We start from the raw sequence: 21,672 nt of genomic DNA on the forward strand, positions 1-21,672 counted from the left end.
TCTCTTGCTTGGTTATTGAATTTAACATTTTCATTCAATGAATAATGATCTAAGCAAATAAACTTGTTATTTTTTGTTATTAATAATTTATAACCATCATACAGTTAATTATTTAATTCTAAAATATTATCAAACAGGTTTGGATAAAATAACAGCTGAAGTTTCTGTTATATTGACAAATATGGTAAGGGTGGGTCCTTTAGGCATTATCAGTATTATGAAAAACCGGTATGGTCTCCCATGATGCTTACACCCATTTATTATGGCCTAAAGAGAGAGGGGGTGGGTGAAGATAACAATCCCAACTGGACCCAAAAGTCTAGCTAGAACAAAGAAACAAGAAGGCAATATTCCCTTCCCGCTTTTATAATAGGCTATAGAATCAAGTTGAGGTAGAACTAACCAAGAATACCTCTAATTCAACTTATTTACAAATCAAGCAAGTTGTACTCAAGCTAAATTTTGTGCCAACAAAAAATGCTCCCATGAAAAACACAAATTCAACCGCAGAATGATTAGAAAGGTTAGAGCCAGTATTCAAGATTATAAATCTTGCAAACAATAACCATCAAATTCATGGTACTCTGTACCAGCCCGAACCGGATGGTATGAGGCATACCAACCATACTAGTTCAGTACTAATACTCGGTATGCCAAGAAAAATTCCATATCCTGTGTACTGACACTGTGCCAATGTGGCATCGGTACGGGGTCCGGTACCAAGACAGCGGACCTTGATGATTCAAATTGTTTCCTAATTTCCGAATATTTGAGTTGGGTTCATGAATCCTTAGTTACCGAGCGTTCCTATTTAGAGCCATAGTAGCAAAAATCTTCTACCTAGGGAAAACTATCCACTTTAAAATCATCCTTGAAATCTTGAAACCACACCTGCTTCCTAACCGCTTCTTTCAAGTTCTTTTAAAATACCTTGCACCTGCTCCTGATTTTAGCAACCAAGTTTACAGCTGCCTCTGATGTTATTTCCAAGCTTCAATTAGGGAATAACCTAGAACTCACGAATACCACATTCGGATCCATTTCATAGATTGACATGTCTTTGCCAAATAGTTTCCATCTAATACCTACCAAGAATAACAAAAGAAAATTTGAGATGCCTATTTTCCTTTTTTTGTAAAACATAACCTACTACTAAGGACTAGCACATTAATTAACATTTCAGGCTTGACAACATACCACCTGCCTTGCATTCCTACTCGATTGAATCCTACAAGTTTGATTGACTCGCGAATGTGAGCATGCCATCAGCTCACATGCGTGCAGAACTTCCCTATGTTTTACCACAAGACTTCACATGCTTACACACATGTGAATATCATCCAAATATGTTGACTTCTCGTGGCTCAGTTTAAAACCAACACAAACCCACTAGCAGATACATTGGGGCCATGGCACTTCCAAGAATCTGAGAAACCCCTTGAAGCTTTGAGCATGCCCCTCCTCCAATGCTGCTCGCTATTCCATTCACATGTGCACCACATCCTATGATATATCTTTGATTTAATGTTTCACAAAATTAAAGGCTGATAGAAATACTTTTTTTCCTAACTAATGAGATGATCTTTGATTGGGTGGTTTATAAATTGGTTACCCTTCTTGTTCTGATGCCCTCTGTAGTTACCAATTTGGGAAATCCAATCACCACAGTTCTCTACTTCTTTCCTAGACCATTCATCTCAAGATAATCCATATTGATATACTTTATCATTTTATTTTTAGTAGAGCTTGTAACATTTTTATGTCCTCAGACCTTTTAACTTTTTATGTTTTAGTAAATAAAGTTTAATCACTAGTGTTGCTCATATGTCACAATGTAGTCACAGGTGTTGGTCTACATTCCCCTCTCAAGATCATGACTATTTCTTCCTCTTGAACTCTTGATTTTTTTTAATCATCTTAAATGAAACAGCATGGGCAATTCCACCATCCAAAGTTTAGAAGCCACTGATGATTTGATGAATAAAGTAAATAATGGTAACTCAAATCTTCTCTTTCTCTCTCTCAATAAGTAAAATTACGAAAAAAATAATTCCCATTATAAAAACTATAATTTGTTGTGCATTGAGTAATTTCCATTGATGCTTTAGAAAATTAAGACACTTCAACATGTACATACATGTGCATACAATAATAAGAAAATTTAGTCTGTTGCAATATAATTCTCATACTCCCCAACCCTCCGCAGAAAAAGGAAGAAAACAATTCCTAGCTCTCTGTCCCTAGCAACACCCAAACCTTGATTGGAGCTCATCCGCATAATTCCTCATATGCAGTATGCACTTAAGCATACCACAAAGGAGATGCTTGACACCACAAACAGATAAAAAGAACATGTCAAGAGCTAAACCCTCTAGCTTGTGACCCACAACCTTGTGGCATCAAGTGGGTCGCAAACTAGGGAACATAAGGTGACTTGCTCATGTTATGATACAGGTACGGTACAGCATGAGCAAGTCACCTTATGTTCCCTACCATCTGATGAGAGCACAACCTATACAATTAGACTCCCCTAACAAATACATTCTGGCCCTCTTTCTTGGATCAACCCTCGCTACCCCTCCCTCTTGCCACCATTGATGCCATTGGAACATAGAAGCACCTCAGTGACAAGGGTAAATGTTGTTAGGGAGGCAATATTGTAGGTTGTGCTCTCCCAAGGTGACAAGGGTGTCATTGTGAAGACATGGTATTGTAGCTTAGAAAGCAACAAATACTTATTCAGATTAATCCAGTTTAGAATCACTGTTAACAAAATAGATATAAGATGCCTTCAACTTTAAGAAGAATCTATCTTCATCAGATGAAAAGTATCAAATAGTTCAAAAGAATTATTGATTCAATGACAAGAAGAAGCATATGTAGAGCATACTATTAAGTTAATTCAGGAGAGGATGCTATGATAAGTTGTAAGTAAGGTTTCCTTAGAAAATTATTGTAGTAGTGAGATTAATAAGACCAGTTCAGGACGGTAAGGAGGCCTGACTCTATAAAGAAAGAGAAAATAACAACTAATGGAATCATAGTTTGGAAAGGGAGGCAGATCTCTTCTTAGCCTCTCTTATACCACCATATCTCTTCTATGCCTTCTCCCAAGCTTACCACCAGGAATTTTACCATAAGGGTATCACTACCACAAACTTCCCGATGAGGCTGTTTGCTTTTCATTACTTTGCAAGTTCAACTAAATGATTTAGTAGCCAGTAAGGCCAATCTACTATGGCAGGCAAAAGACAATTACATAACCAGCCAAGGCCAAGATACACATAAAAAGAAGGGTCCCTAACAAATGCTTGTCTATAAGTTTCAATGGGGGTGACTATTAGTTGGGTCCAATAAGCTTCAGGCCAAACCAGATTAGGTTGAGCCGGATAAAATTTTGGTTAACACATATTCAAGTCAGGTCAAAAAAAAACTCAACCTAGACACCAGCCCATCTGTAACTGGCTTAAAAAAAATGAACCCATAAGCAACCCACTTATTTTAAATGGACATGTGCCTGACGAACCAATCCAAGCAGAACTTCACTTGCCAACTGTATACCTTGAAAAATGAAATCAGAATAGGTCAAGAAGAGAGTGCTAAAGCAGGGTGTCCAGATAAGTCATTTCAACTACTAGCAAAACACTTTTAAGGAGACACCCATCTAAGGTGGGTGCCCAGATGGCCTTCCAAACTAACAACCTCAAAAGTGCTCGTGGGTAAGTATAATTTCTCGTAAATAACTGACAACTTTGTACAGAAATGCAAATAACCGTGACTCTTATAACAATAAAATTATGGATGTCAAAAGCATTTACCACTTTCTGTGCCACTTTAATCAAATATCTTATCCTTACCTTGTATTTACTTGAATATGGTACACTTCTTAGAGAACATGTAGCACCCACATTCTGATGGGAAAAGACTAGAATCCTGATGAAATCAAGTCCAACAAAAAGGAAGCTGATAAATATAAATAATCAAGTAATATGACCATGGAATTCAACAATAGATCGCCAGGGTAGATGACATCGAACTTCAATAAGTGCCTCAACTTGTCTTGTTTCTGAAGTACTTGTCAAAGCAATCCAGTATTTTTTAAAAGTTAGTATAGGTGACCTTCTATAATTTTAGTATAGTTTTAGCCTCTATAAAGTCATGACTGATAGTATATGGACTAAAATATCAAGTAATGCTGTTCATAATTTAACAGCTCTAGCAGTTTCAAATGTGAATGTTGAGATCATAATCAGATGATTTCGTAGCATCTTACAACAACTTAACCTGATTGTTGTCTTTTATTATGGTTTCACACTTTATAAACTTGTGATTAATAATATATAGACCAAAATTTGAAGTTTTGTGGTTCATAGTTTAACAGCTTTAGTACAACAATGTTGAGATTATAGTAAGATGATTTTGCAGCATCTATTAATAACTTTGTGCGCTAAAACTGTCTGATAAATAGCATAAATTGTCCATTTATTGCCAACATAGTCATGACTGAGAGATGTTAAGTCAATAAGATCAGATGCATATAACAAATGATACAATCAAAAAGATATGTCAATGTTAAATAGAATTATAGATTATGAGAAAACATTAATTTCCAATAGAATGATGCACTGATCGTTTATAATGCCAAACAGTAATAAACTTGACAAAGCTAAAATGCAAACTCAACATGCAAAGGATTTGGATTTGCAAGGCCAACAACAAATTACAGAAGTCCACATGTAGTGCACACACATTTACTGGTCTAGAAAATGTAGCAATAAACTAAATACTTCGCAAAGCATACTCCAATCATGGGAAAAAGTGATTGTAAATATGAAAATAGTAGTAGAGTTCTCACCATGTAAAACTTCATCCAAGCTTCCACCAGGTAAGTAATCATAGATTAACAACTTAGATGAAGGAGAATTGCAATATCCACGGAGATTGACCAAATAACGATGTTTAATGCTCCCCAAAATCTCAAGTTCCCGATCAAAGAAACGGTCTAGACCTTCATTTGTCTTTATTATTCTCTTCAAAGCAAACATGTTTCCATCATCCATTGCAAGCTTGTACACAGTTCCAAAGCCTCCAGTACCAATAATGTTTTCATCATTTAAGGTCTCTAATTTTCTTAGGATATCTTTAGATGAATAGGGCAAGTCCCCATGAAACATTACAATGGATGCACCTGGGACAGTATTTAGTATTATAAACATCTACCCATTTCCTCTACTCCAGAATGAGACAACACATAGATCATAATCTTTATAGCACAAAGGGGAAAAAATCTACAAGATACCTCCACTGACATCCATTGCAAGACCCCTGATGTCACCTTTACCAAATTTCTTGTAAAGAAAGCAACCCCAGTAGCACATCAGTGCCACAAATAATAAAGCACATAACGTCGCAACTGCACTTATAAGAAACCTAGTAGAATTCCTCCTATACCCTCTGTTTCCTGCAGCACCATATTTCTATCACATGTAAGGTCCAGAAGTACAATAAGATTATTCACAAGGGGCAAAACCTGGTTACTTTAAAATTCAAGGGAATTTCTACAGTCTAGGGCCTGCAAGTCAAAAGGCCTCCCAGAACAAATAATTGTCAGACAGATTTTCTATTGAAACAAAAGTTAAATAAACATAGTAGAAATCAGGGGACATGAATACTACTTAGCAGAATGAAAAATAGCTGGGACAACCTGAAGTTAGAAGCACCCAAAGCATGAAGGATAACAATAAAACTCCAGTCCAACAAAAACTTAGTAGACATAAGCCTTCATAAACCAGAATATTAGCTTTGGTTGCTACTTTACGCAATTAGTTTTTTGTTGTCTATTTGTACAACTTCCTCAATTTTTCCCAGTACTAATTGAAAGTTAAACAATAGAGCATTAACAGTTAAACAATCACTAGTTAAACTGTGTGCAACTGAGCCCAACAACCATAGAGAAGGATAATGACAGGAAGGGAACTACTATGGGCTAAATGAAATAGACTTAGTCATCACCAAAACACCGCTGTGGCCGGTCTCAAACATGGATGAGAAAGGTGGAGGGTTGATGTCAGGTTGAAAGCCAATTGCTGAAACATGTCAATAATTGTAAAACAGGTTCAAATTTTGATGTGTGAAGATTAGGGTGTCCCATGTTCAATATGATGTGCCTCAACCTGACCCAACTATGGTGAGAAATGGATAAGGGTTGGTTAGCCCAATCTCCATAAGCAACCCACTATAACATGGTCCGATTGTAGTGAAAAATGAGCAAGGGTTGGTTAGGTCGTTGTCCTTAAACAACCTATTATAACATGATACAGTTGGATCGATAAATAAGTAAGCATTGGTTAGGTCATTGCCCATAAGCGACCTGATACAATCTAGCCCAGTTGTAGCAACAAATGAGCCAGAGCTATTAAGGAATAATCTTTTAGTAGAAATTTAGTACAATGGCAGGTAGTCAGAGTAATGAGGAGGCAAGAGAAAACGCATCCTATTAAGAAGGTAACTATACAGAATGAAAGAATTAGATTTGCTACTCGGCATGTTAGAAATTTGACCAACAATAATAGACAATTAGTGGATACATTAACATGTAGAAAAATCAACATTGCTTATTTATAAGAAACTAAATGGAAGGGTAGTAAATCAAAGGATATGAAAGATAGTTATAAACCATTATATTCAAGTAAGGATAGCAATAGTAATGGAGTAGGAATGATACTGAATAATGAAAGGTAAATTTGGAGATGTGAAAAGGATAGATGATAAATTAATAGTTATTAAACTAGTTTTAGACGACAAGATTATTAATTTAGTTAGTGCCTATGCACAAGCAGGCTTAAAGGAGAAGATTAAGAAACAATTTTAGATGGAATGGATGGACTAATGCAGCATATTCCTGAAGGAAAAAGAAAACTTGCAGGTGGTCACCTAAATGGGCATGTAGGAAGAGCAATATTGGATATGAGAGAATACATGGTGGATTTGTTTTGGGGGATAAGAATTTAATAGGAGATTCAACACTTGAATTTGTAATACCTTATGATCTAGCAGTTGCAGCACATATTTTAAGAAGAGAGATAAGCATTTAGTAACCTTTAACAGTGGATCAAATTTGTTACATATAGATTACTTTTTCATCATGATAAGAGAAATATAAACATTTAAGGATTTTAAGTTGATATCAGGAGAGAGTTTAACCACAAAACATAGTTGAGTAGTCTTAGATCTATATAGAGTGCTAAAAAAAGAAAATAATTTAATAAATGTCCAAAAAAAAGAGGCAAATATTTTTTAGAAATAAATTACTAAAGGAGGAAAATTGGAACCTAGGAACCGAACCAAATAAAATGTGAAACTAAATAGCTAATTGTATTACGAAGCTAAACAAGGATATTTTAGGAAAGTTAACAGGGAAAAGATATAAAAATTTGTGGTGGAATAATGAGATAAAAGAGGCAATTAAATAAATGGATTGGCTTTAAATAGTAGCAAAAGTGTCGAGGATTTTATAACATATAAGGAGGCTAAAGTTTAAATATGTAGCATATGATAAATTAGGAATGAAAGAATATGAGAATATAATTTTCGCTACAGTTAGAGAGAGAAAGAAGATATTGATCGAGTTAGATACATTAAAAGTGCAGATACTAGGATATTAGTTAAAAATGAGAAAAATAAAGAAAGAGATATTATTTCAAAAAATTGTGAAATGAGCATTCTAATAAAAAAATATCAATTGAAGAAGTAAAATTAAGGAGTCAAGGTTCTACTCATCCAATTCATATAAGCGAAGTGGAGATAGCTCAGAAAAAAATGCAAAAAGGTAAGATATTAGGGCTCGATGAAATACCTATTGCGATTTGAAAAATCAATGGATATATCAAGTAAAATTTTGCTAATTTATTTAATGAAATTTCAAAACTATGAAAAGGTCAGATGATTGTACTGTGGTACCTAGTTATAACAACAAAGGTTATGTACAAACTTTTCTAATAATCCAGGAATTAAGCTTATGAGTCACTCTGAAATTATGGAAGAGGGTAATGGAACAAAGATTAAGAAAAACAATAATTGTTCAGATAACCAATTTTGATTTATGCCTCAAAGATTAACAATAGAGGCCATTATTTAGATAATTGATAGAAAAAATATATACAAAAGGAGAAACTCCACCTATGGTCTTCATCAACTTTGAGGGCTCATGATGGAATACCAAAAAAAGTAATTTTCATGTTTTTAAGAAAGAAATTTGCAGATAAATGGTATATTGAAATAAATAGTGACATGTATGATGAGGCATTGATAAATGTTAGGAATTATGGTACAAGAAGTTCCATGCTGTAGACTTGCATCAAGGACAAGCACTTACTCCACATCTTTTTGCATTAATTATGAATGAACTTACTAGTAATATTTGAGAAGCTGTACTATGGTGCATGTTGTTTGTGGAACATAGTGTTTATTGATGAAAAGAGAATTAGATCAAATACTAAATTGGACTTATAGAGGAAACTTTAGAGAACAAGGGCTTAAAAATTAGCACAACAAAGACAGTATATGGAATATAAATTTGATAAGAATAAAAATGAAGCAATGTTAACTAAGATTGATAACCAAGAGATACCACAAAGTGACTAATTTCATTACTTAGAATCTATTATGCAAAATAATGGAAGATAGATGAAATATGTATAATAGAATTAAAGTTGGATAGAGGATGTGGAGAGGCGCATCTAGAATATTATGTGATAGGCCCGTACCCTGGATTTAAAAGATAGTGCAATAAAGAATGGCAGCGCTTGCCAGGTTGTATCGCTTGGAGTGTGAGGCAATAAAGTACAAGAAAACAAGTTAAATGTAGCAGATATGAGCATATTAAGATAGATGTAGTATTAAGTGGCCCTTTCAAGTGACCGTGTTCACTCAATGCAATCCCAAAGGCTGCTACTCTATTCACTAGGTAGATCTTTCCATAGGCAACTTCCACTCTGGCTTCCTTCCTTTTCTTTTTCCAAATAACCCTCTTCATAGGTCGCCCTCTCTATGACTCAATCTATAGACGTGGGCCTAGCTCTGATACCAATTGTTATGACTCTGATCAACACACCTAAAATGCCTAGGTTTAGAGATTCAAAAAGTTTGACAGCATAAAAATCAATGATTTAAATATTGATACAGACCATCCTACCCATGGTTGCCCGTACCGCCCCAAATGGCTAGTTCGGGGTGTACCAAACCGAACCAACAAGGAACCGAGATGGTTCGCCTACCGGCTTGGAAAATAGACCGAACCGAGGCGAAACAAGCAGTTTGTCTCGGTTGAGCCATTTTGAGCCCAATTCCTCTTGTTCCCCTCTTTAATAATAGACATGGGAGGCCCATTCCTATGCCTTCTCAACCTCTCCCTCTCCAACTTTTAAAGTTGCAAAAAACCCAAAAAAGGGCTGATTTTTTGCGGATCTCAACCCAAATCAGAGCTAATAAAGAGGTAAGGGCCCTCTCTCCATCCTTCTTCCTCATTTTTTTCTTTCTAATGCCAGAAATTGGCAAAAAATTGAGAAAGGCAAAAAATGCCAAATTTTTGAATTTTGATATGATTTCATATGTTGTAGACCTACGAATGATCTACACTCAAAATTCATAATTTTTTGTTAACATCCATTGGAGATTCGAGGAGCCTATTCATTCAAATTCCAAGACCAGATCATCCCCACGACAACAGTGATGACGACAGCTCAAGCGATGATGCATCTGGTGGCCAGAGAGGTAGCGGTGAATATAGCATGATTAGTTTATGATGCACGTTTCTAGAGTGGTCTTCGATTCACCGATGAGTCCCAGTTCACTCATGCCATACTAGATAGGGACTATAATACCCGACCTGATAAAGCTCACGAAGATACCATTGCATATAGAAGACAAGCCCCTCAAGATCGTTCGGAACATGGCTCTACTGCTACAGATAACCTCACACGTCGAGTAGAATCTCTAGACGTATCTAGATCCAAGTCATATGTTGGATACTACTCCACACAAACAAGCAATGACTTGTACAGATATGGTTCGATTGAGACATCGTATTCGAGTCGATGATATCCTTCACAATCTCAAGCATCTTACGGGTCGGATTTCACAATCGAGATCTTCGCTGGCCAACCCAGTGTCAAACAAAGAACTCTTAGGGTAACTATCCAGCAAGCACAGATTATAGGAGAATACAGATGGAGGACTATGCCGCAATGCTCTATGAGTCTTGGTCTAATGTGCCAGACCCGAACTATGATCGAAATCCCATTTCAACTATGAGGAACATCGGCACGAAAAAATTACATGTGAGTACGTATTTTGTACTTTAAATACATTAAATCGACTTCATTAATCGATCTACTTCAATTATGATTTCTGATTTTAAAAAAAAAAAAAAAGACATCAAAGCAAGGTTAAAATTACATATTAGACAACCATAATTATCAAAATGACAACTGAAAATAAAAAAATGAGAAAACAAAAAAAAAAATGCAAAGACAAAAAAAATAAAGAAAATAGCTGACTGGTATGCCAACCTAGATCGTGTATTAGTACGATATTGAATACAATATGGTACCAATTCAATACCGTACCATATTGGTATCTGGCCAGTAGGAATCTCGATTCCGTTTCAACGAAAATTGCTCCTAGCTTTTGGTCTCATAATAGTATCGAACTATCGTACATGGAAACTACCATCCAATTCTTGGGACGGTCTTGCATCCTGGCATTGAACTAGGGCAACTTTTTTTCCTTTTTTCAATTTTTTAATTTATTGTGCTAACTAAAATTTAATGAGCCTCCCTCCTTTCCCTTCTCCGTGCCTCTCTGTTCTCTCCTCTATTTCTGAAGCACGCCTACAAAAAAACCCAAGAGAAAAAGATCGTGCACCATCATTGCTACTCTCTTACTCTATTTTTAAGGAAAAAAAAGAAAGCATCGATCAGGTCGCACTTGATAACGGCCAAGCCAACCTTGGTAACTATTTTGGTTAGCTTCAAGGACAAGCAGGATGCTTCGCTCAAGAAGGAATCAGTGTTCCGTAGCCATCCCCCATACCGTTCTATGCAATAATGCAGTCCTAGCGAGATAGGCTGATACCCCCAGTAGACATAAATTAAAAGTATACTATTAAGGGAAAAAAAAGATGAAAAGAGCATATACATACAACAATAACTAGAGACCGACCACACTAGTACTGATCCTTACCAGCTTAACTAATTAATGCTTCATTCTCAGCACTAATTCAAGAATTTCACTAATTTTGTGTTAATTATTTACCTTACCAACTAGGCAACAATAATTTAAAAATTAAGAAATAGAAATCACTGCTTCAAATAAAAGGGACCTTCAATTTCACTTCATGTTGAAAGAAAACTAACATATCATGATATATACTTTTAGAACACCAAATACCTGAAGAAGGCTGAGAATCTACGAATGGCGACCGAACTTCATCTTTGCACACTACATCAATTTGCTTCCCACATAACTCACGATTTCCGATAAAGCTGTACGTATGTGCATAAAAGTAGAAAACGTAAGTATGGGTTAGGTAGCATTGATTTCAAAAGGAGAAATTTAATTCATTATTTAGCATGGCTGTCTACTTTCTAAACAACAACTGAAATGTGGAACCTGAGAAATGAAATACAGCTCCCTTTCCAACAATAAAAAGTTGAAAGTAAATTTGTGAATCAATATTACAGTGCAAAGCATGAAGCAATATAGGCAGCAAATGACTATCCAGAGAAACTCAAACAAAGAAGAGCAAAAGGAAGATTTCATAGAGATGATTTTAAAGTGAAGGTATCAATAGCTAACATAGCATTAAAAAAAGATCATGCATCACATTCAAATGCACTAGGAGAATCAAGTATAGTCAAGTAAATGAGGATATTGCTCCCCACAGAGAATTATTTACACAGCTGGCATCAGTTCCAGAAATTTCTAGAATATTTAAAAGTATGCCCCAATGTACTAGAAAATCATGATATTTAATGACTTTTTCTTGAAATTAGAAGTTGTGATCTTGTAATCTTGTGCTTGGTTGTGCAATGAAAATTCTTAAAATACCAGAAATGTGAAATCATGGAACCAAGGTTTGCAAACAGAGCTGGAGGGCGTACTAGCCCGCGACCGGTTCAGCATGGTATGGTCAGCAAGGAGAGCTGGAGAGAGAGAAGGAGAGAGGAAAAGAGAGAGCAAGAGGAAGAGGAAGAAGAAGGGAGGGAGAGAAGGGAGGGAGAGGGCTCGAAGAACCTTCCTCATTGTCGTCGAGGGGAGAGAGGGAGGCCGAGAGAGAGGATTCAAACAGCCCTCCTCATCATTGTCACAGGAGGAGAGAGAGAGGGAGGGAGAGGGAGACTTAGCTAGCCGGTTGGGGTTGACGACGGAGGGGACTACGGCTTCAAAGGGAGAGGGGCGAATGACAGAGACGAAACAAAGGAGCAGTGCCGAATCACAGCAAATTGAGTGAATGGAGCAAGTCCGAGCCTTTTATGCTGAATTGGACCCTCAAGCCGTGCCGACAATTGACCAAACAAGGTTCAGCAAACCAAGCATAGAACTAAGAAATTCTAGTTTGAGTAAACTAGCCAAAATTCATGTTTCACCCCCCTTACCGTCTCATTTCTCTTCTTGACAACTGAACACCTAATCACCTACAGAAATCTCAATTCTCGAAATTCAAAAGTTTTAAATATAAGGAAAGGATATCATCATGATTTAAAATGAAAAGACTCCAAATATAGTATGTGGTGGATCCTGTGTTCCTTTTTCTAAAAGGAAGTCACCTAGTTATTCGAGGAACATCCATGTATTGCTTGTTATATCACATTGCTCAGCCACATCTTTAGCTTAAAATTCATTTAGTTTTCTTATTTGTAGAAATATGCTGAGGTTGGCTGGTTCTAAAACTTAGATTGAAATATTTCATTTCAGTCAAAACTGATGTGAACCAGCACCCACCTTGCGAGTTCACGTGGAATTTGACTTACAACTCAACTAAGCCTTAATCCCATGCTAGTTGGGGCGGTATTTGACTTATGGGGATATCTTTATGGCATATACGGGCAATTAGTGGTGATTTCTTGTCAAACCTTAAGAAAGGGCACCAATCAAGCCCTACAAGTTCCAACTAAATGCATAAAAAGAAGCCATAAAATGCAACATGACAACTGTTAATTCAAACAGTAAAAAGCAATTAACTCCAGCAAAGTAGTCCACCAAATGAAAATGCTCTTCAAACACGTTGTGAGATCAACTAAAATACAAATTATAAACATAAGGAAACAATACTTACGAAGTTTCTGTAAACTTGATAAGAACACCATCAGATGGTATCGGTCCAGTCAAAAAGTTCATTGATACATTGCTTCAGCAAGATTGCAAGGGAAATAATTTTTTAGCTTTAGATGGGAGTGATCATTCATTTGATGGATATAACATATAGTTGACCACAGATAAGAAACTCACAATGATTTAAGCTTGGTCAGCTTATCAAGTGATGTAGGAATAAATCCGCTCAGAGTGTTGCTGGAGATATCCCTAGAAAAGTAAAAACTAATTAGCATACAATGAGAATTGCTGAATCAAAATCGAAACAGTGATATACTAGACTATTTTGCACAGAATTTTTAAATTTTACGGAAACAGTGAAAAAAGAAAAAGACATAAAAATGTTTCTTACACCAAAATAACTTAGCTTCCAAAATCTTGCCAGTTTTTAGTACCAGAAACGTATATATTTGATAGTGACATCATATTATAAATGAATCATCAAATATAGACACAGCAAGAAGTACCAAAGTATGTACATGAATGTAATTAAAATGGAAAACCATAAGAATAGGCATGCCAAAGTTGTATTATCTTATTTAACTAGAACATTTTCGCACAAACTTTAATGTAAAACATAAGCCTGAATAGGTATTTACAAACAAATTTAATAAACATTAATGTTAGTAAAATTAGTGTATGATACAGCTCATATAGCTAGCAGGTTCTAAGTTTTATCACACACAGTAGAAATTAAGCGAGTAAGGAAATGCCGAGCTCCGCATGCATCCATCCCATTAGAAATAGATTCATGAATTTCAAAAACTAAAAATGAAAACATAACACTCACAAGGTCTCAAGTTCCAAAAGGTTACCAAACTCCGAAAGGATAGATCCACTTAAGTAATAAAAACTACATGAAAACATAACACTCACAGAGTCTCAAGTTCCAAAAGGTAACCAAACTCCGAAGGGATAGATCCACTTAAGTAATTTCCTTGCAAATATCTGTTATGAAGTTGATAAAATTAGCTAAATTGCAAATGCAAACATAATTTGTGATTGTATGCAGAAGCAGCTATTGTTAAATGCATCAATATTAAAACACATACATGTCATAAAACATGGTAACGTATTAATCAGTATTATTCAAATAGTTCCATATCAAGGCCTCATCGGCATGGTGCATACTGCATAGCATCTCCCACCCACCCCCCACCCCCCCAAAAAAAAAAAAAAAAAAACGCCCCAAAAAAAAAAAAAAAAAAAAAACTTGAATTGGTATCTGCCAGTATCAGTCCAAACTCCACACATATCAAAAAGTATCTACAGATAAGACATCACAGAAGATTATAATACAGCTGATAACTATCGCATCTTAAGTCAATTAATATGTGATGGTGTTAGATTTCAAGCTAACCATTAGATGACTAATAAAAGATTTAACAATTCCAAATTAGTGATGAGCTATCCATATTGGAGACCTGTAGCACTGGAGACCCATACCACTAAATATCTAGAATTGAAAATTTATATGTTTTGGTGGTTTCCTACCCAATATTTCAAGTCACAAGACCAGGCCCCATACCAGTACCTCAACAAAAGAGAGTAGTATGACTCCATGCTAACACATAGTAAAGCGTTGGAGTCAACACAGCCATGTTACCATGTCTTAGGACCATACCAGCTCATTGTACTGCTCAATACTGGCAATACAATTCAGTACATAAAATGCTTCTCCTACCAATGCATCCAATGGACAAAAAAATGAATGGTGGAAATTGTTCTGATTTTCAAAAATACATGATCGGGCATATAAGTTGAAGTACAAGGATGTAGCAAACTAGCAATCATAGGTAGTATGACATATTACAACACACCTTTGTATCTAATCATGGATCAAGGCCCAGATGATGCCCCATGTTGATACAGGGTGGTAAGGTGCATAGTATAGCACGGAATGGTGGGTCTTTCAAACCTTGGCCAAAACTAATCAATTTTGGTCCAATTTAAGTGGTTTCGGTCCAATTTAAGTGAGATTAGTTGAAACGAGCCATAACAGTCATTTATAAGCAGTATCTTTGTTACTATTACATTAGGGCCATCTCTCCAAGTATATAGGTTAGGTCCGCAATCTTGGAACCGGGCACCATACCTATACATTATCGGTTCGGTATAATATGGCCAATATGGTACGATACACAGCCATTCTTGAGGCAGCTCCCAACCCTTCTTCTCTCCTTTTATCATGATACTGCCTGAAACTGGGCAATATGGGTCAGTACAGTATGGGATCCTAGTTTCAGATGGTATCGGGCAGTCCAGGACAGTTCCGCTCAATTTGGACCAGTAAGGACTAGTTCAATTCATATACATAACCTTGGTATTGTACTGGTACCTTACCAACATAGTATGGTACGATCCATACAGGTCGATGAGGCAGACTTTTAGTTATAGTGTTAACTTCTCGTCATTTTTTCTTATTTTCATATCTAAAAGTGCAGGTACTTATTCATGGATAACAAATATAACCCCAAGTATTTTATTGATTTTTCTCTTTTTCGATAACTAGGAAGGGCAGAAACCCAGCCAAACACCAGAGTGCTAGTGGGATAAAGCCAATGTCCCTTTTATCAAGACAAGAGACTTTACCAAGTCATCCAATTGACAACCTCAAAGATTTTTTTGATATTAAAAATGATATTCTTCCAATTTTTGAAAAACTTAAAGCACCTGGGAGTTTAATAATAAGAAATTCAAGAGAATTAAAAGATCTTTTGGTTTTTTAAAATATTTTTACAGGAGAACTAAGAGTGAAGGAAATCAACTACTAGATTAAGCCCCTGAATTAATGGCCTCACAAGATAAAAGCTCGGACTTGATAAATATTAGTTTAATATCTTAAAGGCATTTAGATGAGATAGTTTTATTTACATATTGTACAACTCATATGTTGTTACTTGGCAATTAATATGATTGTAAACATTTAGTTCATATTCATTTCTAGTTCTATGTAATTGCAACTTGTTTACTTTTATAGAAATTAATATGATAAGTTAATTATAATTAAATTTATATCAAACAATTGAATGCAACAGAATTCAATATTCTTGTTTACCAGTTCTTTCAGCGATTTTTATTGTTATCCACACCCATTAGTTTAATCATGTAAAAAAAAAAAATTATAATGCAAATATTAAGAACAACAGCACTACTCTGAGTCTCTAACACTACGTTGATGCTTGTCCTTGCTTGTTATATTTTCTCCTGATTGGTTCATATACTTCTGTAATTTTTCTGGCCCAAACTCTGAAACTTGAGCCAGAACTACCAAACCTGAAACTTGACAGGCCTTATATAAACCAAAATTGAAATCAAGATCCTTATATACCCTAAATCTAAGTTCTAATATAAACAACTTAGTCATGCAACATCTTTCCATGTAACTATCAAAGTGTAGGTTTGTGATTTGTATGACCCACTAATCATTTGCTGATTCTATTTGTAACCCCTTTTATTTTATTTTCTCCTGATTGCTTCATATCCTTTTGTAATTTTTCTGGCCCAAACTCTGAAATTTGAGCCAAAACTAGCAACACTGAAACTTGACAGGCCTTATCTAAACCAAAATCGAAATCGAGTTCTTGAACTTTATTATACCACAAATCCAAGTTCAAATATAAAGTTATAAACAATTTAGTCATGCAACATCTTTTAAAGTAACTATCAACATAAGGTGTAGGTAAGTGGTTTACACTATCCGCTAGTTGTTTTCTGATTACACTTGTAAGTTGTAACTTGTAACTGTACTCAACTGCTTCAGGCTCCAGCTGTCTTAAGGCAACAGAGCAGAGAAATTCATATATGGTGATTGTGCATGGAACAATAGCTTTTCAATGACTTCTTTCTCCTATGCTTTTCTTCTTCCTGACTACCAACAACTCCAGCAATAGTGACAATTTTACAACATAACAAATATATTTCTAAATTCTGACAACTACAAGTTACTTTGCTAATTACTACTAGAAATCTCCTGCCAGCTGGTCCAGCATGACATTTCCCATCCTCCCACTTTTTTGGTGTGATGATGGGTGTATCTCAGAAAGCATAGCCTAAAGGAGTGGTCTGGATACCCCAACAACTGCTTTTAGGTTTTCCAGCATAGGCACAAACAGCAAGTGCTGCACATTGCTGGACAATATAGATGAATCGAGGAAAATGACAAAAATTGCAGCACACCTAGGTCTTCAATAATGTCACTTGAAATATTAACCCAGCTTTAGAGCAATTGACAGATATAAGGACTTACAAGTATTGTAGCAAGGGATAGATATAAATAAGGACTTACAAATATTGTAACTCCATGCAGTTTCCAAGCTCTGGAGGGACAGTTCCATATAAGCTGTTACCATTTAGAGCTCTAGAACATGCAATCATCAAATGTTACCATCATAAGCAGACTACTATACATAATTAAGTCCATTTGAGAGCAACGATAATTAAAAAAAAATGATAATCAGGAGAAGGCTTACAATTGTTTTAAGTGATTTAGCTTGCCAATTTCTGGTGATATAGACCCAATCAACTTGTGGTAGGCAAGACTCCTGAAACATACAGCACTATGATATCACAGTTTCCACAAGAAAATTTCTTAGGGGCTAAGCTAAAAAAAAATACTTGCACTTATATGTGTTATTACCAACTGATGAACTCACAAGATCATAAGAATCATATATAATTTGATAAGTGCACAACTGATAGGGATGCAGTATTAGATGGTATTGCCCATTTAAGCAAGGAGAGTCCATTATAAGTTTAAATGCGGTATTAAACGAGGATTGAAAAATGAGAAATAAGATTTTCAAAACTCAACCTCTAAAAAGATGCATTTCCTCTACTGATTTAAATACTTAAGGAACAACATCACAATCAATGATGAAAATACAAAGAAGTTAGATGAACAAATCCTAGAAAACAATGTGCCAGAATCCGCAAACATCAATACACACCCATCAATCAAGTGGCCGAAATATGGTCTCCATACAAATCAGACCATTATATTCCCAATTGGTTTTTTTGCTCACTCCGTCAGATAGAGTGACTCTATGATCTCACCCCTTGTGTTACAATCTGATCTGATGATCAGGGTAGCATGATCGGCCCTAGTTAGAAGAGAAAAACTGAGTTCTTGTGCTCATAGGCAGCTCACAACAGATCTCCTTCAAACAACTTCCATGATTGATTCTAACTTTCTTGGACAAATAAATATTCCCTCTCATGTTCAAACCTATTTGAATTACTTATCCTTTTTAGAAGCCTTCCTTCAAATGCTGTTGTCCTATAGCAACTTCATATGATCTCATGCCACCTGGATGAACCCAAATCCTAGTTTTCAACACCAAGTTGACTGTAGAATTATTCAGTAACATCTTTTTCATGGTGGCCTACAAAAGTTTCACAACATTCTATTAAGAATCAGTCAACATTTCATTTAACAAAAATAAGCAATCAGATCCTGTTTTGCTGCACCTTCATAGCATCACACTAAGGATCTTGAAGAATATCACTGACATAAAACTGTGCCACAGCATGTAGTTCTACAGTTGCCAGCTTCAGAAGTAATTAAGTATCACTCATTCACTAAATGGTTCTAATGTTGTATGAATGGATGTATATACATACGAGTCCCTCCAAACTTCAGCCCAACAGGGCATAGATTGTCCAAATGAACAATTACAATTTTGTTAAATCTCAAAATGCTGCATGCATGCTACCCTTTTGGACAACTAGGTGTATTGTTAATAATTAAGAAGAGAAAGGCAAAAGAATTTTTCAATATGCATGACCACTAGTTGCCTCATAACCTTCTCCAAAGTTTTCTTTCATGTAGACATGGATCAAATCAGAAACTTGAACAATTAGGTTACCGATGTCTAGAAAAAGCAAATCTTCCTGTTTATTATCTGCCGGCATGCCCACGGAAGTTTATAGCCATTTCATGTGGCCATATTGATGACAAAAAACAAGTCAAAAAGAAAAACACATAAAGTTCGAAGGATGAGACGACAAATAAACTTTGATAAAATTTAAGCAACAAAGAAGGGACAAGTCAAAACTAAGAATCTGAATCAAAACAAGGTCAAACAAAGTGGACATGATAGGTCAATTAAGAGCTTAAGTTGGGGCACTAGAAATTACATCAGTTAGGTCAACTAAGATTCCTCTCAGTTTCAGTTGGGCCTATGGAGTTTTGTTTTGGCGATTTAAAGTTTCACTCTAAGTAAGTACTTTATATTGTGAACGTAATATATATACACGCGTATATATCGGCAATTATAAAGCATTTTAGTGCCTAATACAATCTTTTATATTCTCAGTAGAACCTACACATATATAAAATTTAGGCACTCTTACTCATTATTTCATGGTTAAGTGGTTATATAAGCAGATAGTTGTAGTTAGAGGATTTCTAGTTTATATAAAAAAAAGGATGCCATTCCTATCAAATGAGTTGTGGTTGTTCGTGTTAGCCCTTATCCATGATAACGATAAGGGTTTTTGAAGACCTCAACCCAACAAGAGGCACGTATATTTTCAAGATCCATTCTATTTCAAGACAAAAGAAAAGAAAAAGTGAAAAACCATTGAAAATAGATGGCATATTGCCTAGTACTTAGGTAATAAAAGGACCCCAATATGGCATGAACACCAAAAGAAGAGTTAAAGAAAACATCGATATTTGGTTCCCATCAGTTTCTACCAAAACCACTGAAACTGGTCAGTTTCTGCCAAAACCGATCAAAACTGCCGAAATTGACTGACACCCAAAACTGAGGTCAGTTTTAGTTCGATCTCCGTAGAAACAAATCAGTTTTAGCCAAAACTTCAAACTAAGATCCGTCGAACCAGTATTGGGACCCATACCGGTCGGCGGATAGGTCAATATAGTACCGGTTCGGTACAGTACCGGTTTGGTACCACACCGACACGGTACGGCACGTATAATTTTTTTGAGTTTTTTAAGTTGATTTAATTGGTAATCAATTCTTTGAACTTTTTTACTGATTTTAAGTTTAATTTGATTTTTTTTTGATATTTTTTTGATACCTTTTGATATTTCCATGACCCCGGTTTAACCTAAATGATGCATCTTATTGTTTTAAAATAATACAAATCATAAAATAATTAGTAAGATGTTGCATGCTACAAAAAATAATACTAAATATCCTCAAATCAAGTAGTGAGGTGAAAAATATAAAATAATACAATCAATTACATATATTTAAAGTACAACATACATACTGATATCTAAAATCTCGTCGAGTGGCGATACTTCTCACAGATATCCAGATCATTAGTATAGTCAAGAGGCACATCAACTCGCTCCTCTAACCAAGCGGTATAGTAGTTTTATATGTTCATCCCAAAAAGAACGCGCTCTGAATTATAAGCACTCTCGGATCTCTCGCTAAAACTCTGGCTCTGAGAGATGTCTTCTGGCTGATAAACTAAATGATAAAACGGCTGTAAAGAAGCCCATCCGAATAAGATGACAGAAAAATCCGAACCATAAAAATTCTTCGAGCTACGTAGGGTAATAGCCTCTAAAAGATGTTTCGAACACACCATATCCATATCTGTATCCGTAAGGATCATAGGCTGCCTCTGGCTGCAGGTAATAGGATCTAATATACGACTTGGAGCCTGATACGTATATGAATTCTACTCTACGTGCAAGATCATCTATAGTTGCATCGTGCCCTCGACCTCGAGGAGCCCATCTCCTAATGCAATCGGATCCTAGATCGTGCACCATAGTTCTTATCTTGTGTAGCATGCATAAACTAGGACTCACCGATGAATCAAAGACCACCTTGCGACTGTGTCTCATAAACGGTGATCTCATGTCCTCCACTTCCTCTCTAGCCAACAGATCCATGACCACCAAAACTACTGCTCTTGGTCTTTGAATCTGAGTGAACTGACTCCCTCTTATTTCTCAAATTTTCTAAATTTAGGCCTAAGCCACCGTATGTGCATAATTTGCATCAAAATTTAAATAAATAGACACCAATTTTTTCTAAAGAGTAGCTTGCATATCCCCAAATACGCTTCTAGTTTTACTATTTTTTATTTTATTTTTTATATTTTTTCTATTTTTTATTCATAAATATATTTTTAATTTTTAAAAATTATATATAATCCAAAAATTTAAAAAAAAATTATGTCATCGTGTAGATCACCCATAGATCTACAACATATAATAAGATCAAGCCTAAGTCGAAAATTTTAGCATAATCTTTTCTTATTTTGTAAATTTTGAGCTATTTTTTCAAGCCTAAAAAAATTGAGGGAATGAGA

At 35.6% G+C, this 21,672-nt stretch overlaps 1 protein-coding gene across 6 annotated transcripts in view; it reads right to left on the minus strand.

Moving 5' to 3' along the window:
• LOC103718973 (LRR receptor-like serine/threonine-protein kinase FEI 1) overlaps positions 1 to 21,672 on the minus strand; it is a 38,170-nt gene that overhangs the window by 9,876 nt on the left and 6,622 nt on the right. For 4 of the 6 annotated variants that reach the window (XM_088717340.2, XM_088717341.2, XM_088717343.2 and 1 more), the window contains exons 4-11: positions 17,844 to 17,915; positions 17,660 to 17,731; positions 14,248 to 14,319; positions 13,510 to 13,581; positions 13,337 to 13,408; positions 11,449 to 11,543; positions 5,300 to 5,461; positions 4,856 to 5,188 (exon numbers count right to left, since the gene is read on the minus strand). In XM_088717340.2, coding sequence (XP_088573466.2) covers positions 4,856 to 5,188; positions 5,300 to 5,461; positions 11,449 to 11,543; positions 13,337 to 13,408; positions 13,510 to 13,581; positions 14,248 to 14,319; positions 17,660 to 17,731; positions 17,844 to 17,915 — 950 coding nt within the window. The remainder of the gene's footprint in view (positions 1 to 4,855; positions 5,189 to 5,299; positions 5,462 to 11,448; positions 11,544 to 13,336; positions 13,409 to 13,509; positions 13,582 to 14,247; positions 14,320 to 17,659; positions 17,732 to 17,843; positions 17,916 to 21,672) is intronic. The other 2 variants (XM_088717342.2, XM_088717344.2) reach the window with 1 other exon arrangement.

This window comes from Phoenix dactylifera, chromosome 3 (genome assembly GCF_051530095.1).
Source record: "Phoenix dactylifera cultivar Ajwa chromosome 3, Ajwa_hap1_PhDact_Kaust_v1.1, whole genome shotgun sequence".
Classification (NCBI taxonomy): Eukaryota; Viridiplantae; Streptophyta; class Magnoliopsida; order Arecales; family Arecaceae; genus Phoenix; species Phoenix dactylifera.